Source organism: Nicotiana sylvestris, chromosome 3 (genome assembly GCF_000393655.2).
Source record: "Nicotiana sylvestris chromosome 3, ASM39365v2, whole genome shotgun sequence".
NCBI classification, from domain to species: Eukaryota; Viridiplantae; Streptophyta; class Magnoliopsida; order Solanales; family Solanaceae; genus Nicotiana; species Nicotiana sylvestris.
In genome coordinates, this window is record NC_091059.1 from 210,208,944 (window position 1) to 210,217,752 (window position 8,809).

Consider the following 8,809-nt stretch of genomic DNA (forward strand, 5'->3'; position numbering starts at 1 on the left):
GCGAATCTTTCACTCTACCTCCTCTTATTAAGACCATAGAATGTTCCTGCAAATTATGACCTTCGCCTGGAATGTGAGCAAATATATCATGTCGATTGCTCAACCGTACTTTGGCTATCTTACGTGGAGCTGAATTAGGTTTTTTCCAATTATATTAGCCCATATATTTACTTGGACTAGTACATTTAAAATATAATCCAAGTTATTTATTGGATTCAAATCCAATAAATTTTACATGTTTACAGTGTCATCCACTATAAACAATAGTTCTATAGCATCCACTTATGATCTCCAAATTATTTAGCTCTTTTATACAATAAGGCCTAGTAACAATTATTACTAGAAACTATTAAATTAAACATAGTACTACATATCATGGTCAATAATTACTAAGGTGGTGGCTCGTTGGCTTTCTATTCCACCACGTAAAAGAGTACAAAAAATTAAAAAAATAAAAACAAAAATGATGACAGCCACCTTCCTCTATCCAAGTATAATAGAAAATCCAATTTTAGTGGTGGGTGGCACCCATGAAAACAGGTTCAACTCCACTATCTTCTGCCTGCCTTACTATTTACCTCTCAATTTATGGAAGACGAACATTCTTAATTCCTTTGGTATCTATATACTACAAATAAAAATAATCTTATTATTTTGTAATATACTAGCATCACAACCACAACTATATATCAACTTGAAGTGCAACATTATCTGTACACAATAGGGAGAGTTGGTAGACTTCTATAAAACAACCTGTGTCCTTAGCTGTTTTGATGAAATTTTAATGCTCTGCTTAATGGTCTATTCTTTGCTCAAAAATTTTCTTTATGGAAATCAAACTTGGTAGATGTCTTGTGTGAAAAATCCAAGGCGTGTTGTCTTAGTTCTTTGGTCAGTGCTGGTGCCCCACAATAGAAGACCCCTGCAAATTGTCAAAAAAGGGAAAAAACGAGTAATTAGCCATCGACAATTGATGTCTTGACAGGAACTTGAAAGTGACCTAAGTGCCAATTGCTTTCACAATGAAATACTAGATCAATTGAACATGCTTTTCAACTTTAATAACGACTTAGATACCAAAAGTCTAAAGGTTTTTTTAACACGTAGAAGTTGATATTTTTGTGGGAGATATATCTATCTCAATAAGCATAACAGCTCATGGATCACTAACGGCTAAATTTGAAAGAAATTCGTTATGAAATTTGCACTAAGCTGCTTTTAAGGGAACTAAGCTCCCGCTATACGCGGAATACGGAGAAAGACCAGACCACAACGGTCTATTGTATACAGTTTTACCCTGCATTTCTACAAGAGGATATTTCCACGGCTCGAACCCGTGACCTCCCGGTCATATGGAGATAACTTTTCCAAGTTACGCCAAAGCTCTCATAGAAAACAAAGCATAAAAAATTGAGATCAAAAGAAAAAGATAAAAAACTTACCAACTTTAGCCTCAGGGTGGTTGAGAGCAATGCGTTTGTAGACATTACGCCAATTAGGTTTAGCAAAATGTGACTTAACTCTGGTGCCAGAGACAATGTCAACACCATTTTTGGCATGGTGAAGAGACTGAAGCATAGTAATAAGAGCAGAACGAGCATCACCTTCTTCATAAACACTAGTACAATAATTATGCATTTCAATTACTCCCTTATGGTCCATTTCAGCAGCTTCATTCATTATACCTTTGAACCAATCAAATGAACCTTGTTCTCTAGTAACCCAATAGAAATATGCTCTCCTTGTATTGAAATTATTTCCTCCACTTGCTGAACCTGATTTATTACCCTTATTTTTTGCAATATTGGGGCTAGAATTTGGTGCCATATTATTATTGTGTCCATCTTCCAAGGAATTTTCTTCTTCGTCCATTGCCTTCATGTTGTTGACAATGTCTTTAACAATACTGATCATTGGTGTAGCTCCAATTCCAAGACCTACCAACAAAACCACCTCATATTTCTTGTAGTCTTGTGCTGGTGCTCCATATGGTCCATCTATTAACACCCTTGGGAAACTGCAATCATCACACATTGGAAATTTTCCATTAGCCATGCTCTATAATTACTAGGCGTTTGGACATAAGAATAGTAAAATTTCGAGGGGAAAAAAAATCATGTTGAAAATAGTATTTGGAAAATTGCAGTTGTTTGGACATAAATACAAGTTGGGGTTGTTCTTGAATTTTTGTAAGTGACTTTGGAGTGAAAAAATAGCTTTTTCGTGTTTTTGAATTCCTAAAATTTCCAAAATTCAACTTCAAGTTGGATTTAAAATATTCATGGTCAAACACTGATTTCGAAAAAAAGAAAAAAAAATTTACTTAAAAGTTTAACCTCTTAGCGAACACTGTCTATGAATTTTTACACTATTAAATTACTTAAAATATAGTTACAAGTAACCTGCTATAGCATGTAAAATTGCTACAAAAATTATTTACGTTGCTAGTAGATATATATCAAGTCCATTCACTCTATAATATCTTGCCAGTAAAGATTCCATTTCCATAAATATCAACCAATAGTTGATACTATTTGTTTTATCCGTCCTTGTTCCCATCCCAATAATTTTACAAAACAACAAGCCTGCAGTAGTTTAAGGTATGGTCCATCCAAATCTTGTACAGATTCGTTAGGATAAAAAAAGATCATAAGTTTGTTATATGTACCAACCAGTCCAGATTGTGACCTAGTATCCATTACAAATCACGACCATCATAAGTTTTTAAATAATGGAAAATTGCAATTACATTCGCAGTAATAAATTATTAAATTATTGAAAAAGTTGGTAGTATTAAAATAGTATCTCCCGGATATTAAGGTGGGGTTTTTAAAAAAAAAATTAATTCTGCATTTTGACGTGATTATAGAATGGAAATAGACTTACTTAGGATTATTCTCTCCTTGCAAGTAGTCAGCTCTGAGGAGTCCACTTTTTCCATTAGGTGGTGGCTGGCAAACCTACCAAAGACCAAATATACTATAATTAATTCATTAAGATCAATGATAACATTAACACAATGAAATTAACATGTACTTTTGGATAAAAACGACAAAAGCAAAAGTATAAGGGGCGGCTTTTAAAGCTGTCATCCAAAGTGGAATATCACACACTACTATTTTGATGCATATCCCCAAAACAATGTTGCATATAATGAGGACATCATCGCCTAGGTATAGAGCTAGCTAGATTGTTACTACAAAATTCAGAAAATCTCAAGTATTGAGGTTGGTTATAAGCAATTATGCTCCCTCCGTCCAAGTTTATAGGTCTATTATTGATTTGACACCCCCTTAAAAGAAATAATAAATCATTTATATCACCATATTTACTATATATTGGAAAATAAATTCGAAATAAGTGGTACACCCTCTGGTCCACTTTAAGTAATTTTTTAATTTTTTTTTCTTTGTAATCCACAATATTTTAATTTTTCAAATATCAAGAAAGAATTAACTTTTTTTTTTCCAAAGTTACCTTGGAGTAAAGAGTCTGAAGTATTTTGTTGTATTTTCAATGAATAAATTAAGGTTAATATGATTAATTATATTATTAATTAATGCTAAAAAGTGAATTACTTAATAGGTAAAAACAACCAAATGATATGGACATTTTCCAAATTGAAAGGGTACTTAATAAGGAGGGTAAAATGATAAATTATCACGAGATTTTCCAAATTGAACTCAAATATTTATTTTTAGTATAATGAATAAATAAACTACTACAAATTACCTCGGAGAAAACAGTTTTAAGTTGTCTGGTCCAATCACCAAGAGTTCGAATATGGACACTGAGATAGTCATCTCCTGGGGCCGAAGTAATTGAAAATGGATGCCTGAAATCGATAATAATGTAATTAAAGTCAGCAAATACAGCGTAGAGAGACGTAGTAATTAACAGTGACCCTTGTGACTTAATAATAATGGGTAATATCTATTTAATTTAAAAAGCTTCACCTACCACTCAAATGGAGAAACTGCAGCACAGTTGACAAACATGTATTGCCCACTTTTGTATTTGTAGCCCTGTGGTTTTGACATGTGAAGTGCCAACACATTTCCTGGATATACTGCCACCTACATTTTCCACACACCCATCAATTCAATTTTACATTCATGACTATATGGATAATTGCACTTTTAGTCCCTAGATTATTGGTAATTTTTAATTTTGGTCCTCGTAATATTTCACTGAGCATGTATAATGCATGTGTAGTTAAATGGTTTAGCTGTAGTTCTCATTCTAGAGATTCATTTTACATTAAATATGCTTAGGCAAATATAACAAGGACTAAAATTAAATATTGTCAATAACTAAAGGACTAAAATGCAAATTCCCATTGAAATCATTACGGGCACGACAATTTGTCGAATGCGACTTACCTTCAAAATCTTAACAGCTTTAATGCTTGACCTGAATGCCCTAATCAACCTTTCACTAGCATAGAGTATGATTGGGATAGTTAAGTACATCCATGTCTGCACATTATCAAAATTTAGTCCAAATTTCAGCAACTTTTCAACAAAGAAACTTAAATGAAAAGAAAAATTATAATGCTATAGATTTGAATATATTTACTAACCGTTCTCTTGTACCAATCTTTGGTAATGTATAGCTTTTCACCATGCACAATGAACAGAGTGTAGACAATAACAAAGAGATGGTGAGAGTACCAAAAGGCATTAAATCCAGTGAGTTTGTGAAATGGTTTTGGCAAACTAACTCTATTCCTTCTAAACCATGGGGTTGCTAGAGTAAATGCTATTGCCATTAAAACCACCATTATAATTCCAGTTACCCCTTCTACTCCTTTTATAAACCACCAATAGCTTTCTGGCTGATCTCCAAAATAGTACTTCATTGGTTCATATTCTTCTTCACTAGCATTTAAAAGCCGAGGAAAATCACATGTCAAGTGAGATAGTCCGTGTATTCCAACCCCAAGAGCAATTGCCACTGCTATCACCTAAATAAATGGGGAAAAACGAATCCGATTAGTTGTGTAAACAGCCGATGGATCGCCAATGTAAAGCTTATATATTAGGTAACTTCCAAATAAGAATGGAAGAAGAAAATTAGGCTCAAGAATTCAACTGGCAAGGCGCCTTCTAAGTTAAAGCTCAAGAGGCAATACCTTGGAGTTGACCTGAGACGTAACAGTTCTATGCAATGTTCTTTGGTTATATAAGAAAGAAGAACTAACACAAATAGCCACCCACAAAATCTCTTAAATTGAAAATAGCTAGCAAATATATAATATATTTATAACTGTGTATAATCTATGTATATAGACTAGAAAAAGTAAATTGGAATCTGGCCGACTATTTGTGTAACAATCCCTAGAAAAAAAAACTGCTAAAATTTCGGAAAAATAAAGGAATAATCAACTTACTTTGTGAAAATTAAGGTTATCATCAAAAGGAACAGCAGCACCTAATCTGGTCTTATTTCGAAGCCATGTGATCGTGTTTCTGCAAACCGGAAATAAAATAATTGCCATGTTGAGCTTGAGTGTTTCAGCAGCACCTTTGGCAAAACACACACAGGGACCCATGACTTTATATGCAGCTTTTTCTTTATACTGTATATATTTCCATGTAAATAGACCAGCCATAATTCCAATCCACAGTAACAATACCCAAACTCTTTGCCAATTATCCAGCAAAAAGTACATGAAACTCTTGTACCATCTTACTATTGGATTTCTCTCTTGTGTATGCTTTAGTTTTTGACTTAGCATTTGACTCAAGTTCCGACTTTCGCCTCCTCTTTGCACTGATTGATTTGGTGCTTGCAGTAAAAGCATTTCCAAGTTCTCAATCTGTTGAATTTCATAGCATTAATTAACAGTTATTTTAAGTTAGAACTATAAGTGGCAGCCTAGTGTACTAAGCTGTCCGCGGAAGGGTCGAACCATAAGGTCTATCATAGGCAACCTTAAACTGTATTTTTGTAAGAGCCTGTTACCATGGCTCGATCCCATGACCTCCTGGTCATACGGGTGCAACTTTTACCATATATATATAGGTAAAATATTAGATTTTAATGGTATATAGGAGTAACATATATTGAACACCCTTTATCTGGAATTTTTTTACTTTTTTCAAAGTTTGAACACCCTAAATGAAATTTCGGGCTTCGCCACTGTCCCCTTCAGTTTAATTAATTTCACTAAATTAGTAAATTACCATAATGTATCCGAGGTTGTTAGGATCCAACTCTTCCATGATCATTGCTGCGTATTCATCAGCTTGTTTCTGGATTGTTGACAGCCTGTTGGCCGACGCGCTAAGGCCTATAATCTGCAAATGCAAACAAATTTTAAGGGGAAAATAATATAGAACTGATTTTGTCAATGCCATTCCGTGTTTTTTATATAAATTAGAATCAAGATAAAATCTAGTAGATGGAGTACAATTTAATAGCAATAAATCAGAATTTAAAAGGCACCTCTCTGACTTCTTCTTCTGTAATTCTACCATCAGCATCTTTATCAACCCTGCATTAATTAAATTCATCACACAATTCAGATCTCAAAAATTGAATCTGAGATGCTTAATTAATTTACCGATAAAATGTATAGAACTGTAATTAATCCTTACATGTCAAAAAATGTTTGAAGGCGAGAATCAAAACTTTGGTCAGCCACTTGGTCCCAGAACTCTTTGAGCTGTGCTTTGTTAATGGAATCAGTTGTAATGTTTCTCCTCCGAGCTAGCGCATCATATAGCTCAACAGCAAATTCCTTAGACTCCTTATTCATACCTAACATTGGAAAATTTAGATTTTCATTTTTCAGTTTAACAAGCTGAAGAAATCAAAACTATAAGATAAGACAAAGTATTCAGCACGAAATAATTATTAGTTGTGACTAAAATTCATTTAAATTTACCTATACATTCTCCAAATTTGGCACGAGGAAGCAAACCAGTAGTAGAAGCAGTAATCTCATCGAACCGCTTCTCGACGGCGGCCCAACCAGCGCCGCCGTCGGTCTTACTAATAAACTTGAGACCTTTAAGAGCATGAGCAGCAGCTGATTTATTCCTGTCGAACCTTCCAGTAGGAATTGGGCGTTTATTTAAGGAAGCCAAACGCCTGAGCTCTTGTGACACTTGCCGAATTCTAGACGAAGCATTTCGAACAAGTGAAGATCCTAAAGTGGACTTCTTCTCTAAGCCTTTAGCCAATAAAGCCAGCTCGGGATCTTCCACGTCATCACCGCCGGCAGTTTTGACACTGTGGACAGCGACGGAATCTTCGCGGACATCGAGAGTGATTTCAACGTACGCATCATCATTGGACTTGCCGCCGGTTCCGACACTGGTTCCGATGTCGGTAGATTCAGGAATGTTAAATCTCGCACTCTTTTTGCCGCCTCGTTTGTTTAACGGTCCGCTTAACGGACCACTGTACGACGCTCTATCATTTCCAATTATCTCTGTGTCCGAATGGTGGTGCTGGTGGTGCGGATGATGATTTTCCGAATTTTGCATTTCTATAGTTTTTTCTTTGAGAAAAAATATGAATGAATAAACTTTAAGGAGGTTGAAATAAAAGTAGTGAACCTACTATTTATGGAACCCGAATTCTTGAAAATGAAAGAAGATAGGTTGAAAAAAAGATGTATATTCCAGTATATATGAACGCGAGAAGGAAAAAGATGACAAAAGATTAATAATTGGTATTCTATTTTGGAGTTTCAGACCAAGAGAAGAAAGAAGACCGAGTCTTTCTGTCTTTCTTTCTTTCTTTCTTGGCGTACTAATTTTAATAAACAAATAAAAGATTGGGGATTTTTCTTGTTCCAAGCAGAATACAGAAGTGGTCGTTCCTTCGGCCTTCAACTTTAGTTATATAATGGTGGGAAGAAGCCGCATTCTGTTGAAAAAGAAAAAAGAAAAAGGGCGAGAGCTAGGAAATGAAGGGGGTAGGTCTTTGTTTGACCAAAGAATATTTTTGTTTATGTCATATGCATTATTTTACCGATACATGCATGCCCATGCCGTTGTTATTACACGCCCTTATTCTTATTTTTCTTCAAATAAATTTATTTTAAGACTAATGTTATCTCAATAATTTATACTCCACAGTTGCCGCAACGACGTAGACAACTACTCACCGAAGATTTTTCTGAAGAAAGTGGTTATAATCTAACGTCGCAATCCGGGGAAATTTATAATGTGCATCCGATCAAATATTTATGATGGAGATAAAAGTGTACAATATTCATTTATTTATTTTTTGTATGAAGAGGAGAAAAAAATATGGGTATGATATGATTATATTTACCTTATTAAAAAAAGGACCTAATTTTCCACCTTATTTATTTGATATATGATTCAATGTAAGACTTGTCCACTTGTCCTGCGAAACAATTTTTTTTTAGAGAAAATACCACATTTCATGAGTAGATCTCTCTATAACAGCACCCCTATATAACAACACTTCACTATAAAAGCTAAAAAAAATTGGAATCAAATTTCATGTTATATTATAATATATATTCTCTATAACAACACTTCGCTATAACATCCAAAAATATTCGGAACAAACGAGGTTGTTATAGAGAGGTTTGACTGTACCTACTAATCCTTTAAATTTAGTGCATATGGTCGAAATTGAAATTTCAAGAAATCTTTATTTTTAGCATGTATAATTGAATTGGTCCGTTTTGTTTTGTATTTGTAACTATTCACACATAGCCCATAGGCAATTCCCTTGTATAATAAGATGGCAAAGCCACTAGCCCACTAGATCAGAGAAATTTCTACGTCAAAAAAAGGAAGAAAAAAATAAAAGCGGGGAA

General features: G+C 34.2%; 1 protein-coding gene across 1 annotated transcript; it reads right to left on the bottom strand.

Annotated features, from left to right (window-relative positions):
• Positions 1 to 376: 376 nt before the first annotated feature.
• Positions 377 to 7,796, bottom strand: LOC104225555 (respiratory burst oxidase homolog protein C). The gene is made up of 12 exons (XM_009777383.2): positions 6,893 to 7,796; positions 6,603 to 6,765; positions 6,451 to 6,499; positions 6,189 to 6,302; positions 5,393 to 5,821; positions 4,583 to 4,966; positions 4,383 to 4,478; positions 3,961 to 4,076; positions 3,733 to 3,835; positions 2,887 to 2,960; positions 1,443 to 2,017; positions 377 to 922 (listed from the first exon to the last, which is right to left on the bottom strand). The coding sequence occupies exons 1-12, from the start codon at positions 7,494 to 7,496 to the stop codon at positions 813 to 815; spliced, it is 2,817 nt and encodes a 938-aa protein (XP_009775685.1). The 5' UTR covers positions 7,497 to 7,796; the 3' UTR covers positions 377 to 812.
• Between the last annotated feature and the right edge of the window lie 1,013 nt (positions 7,797 to 8,809).

Bases quoted from the DNA above. Each gene is read 5' to 3' on its own strand.
- LOC104225555 (XM_009777383.2), bottom strand. From the start codon at position 7,496: ATGCAAAATTCGGAAAATCATCATCCGCACCACCAGCACCACCATTCG. The intron at 6,500-6,602 runs GTAAGGATTAAT...TAATTAATGCAG, and splicing joins CTTCAAACATTTTTTGACAT to GGTTGATAAAGATGCTGATG. The intron at 4,967-5,392 runs GTAAGTTGATTA...CCATTTATTTAG, and splicing joins ATAACCTTAATTTTCACAAA to GTGATAGCAGTGGCAATTGC.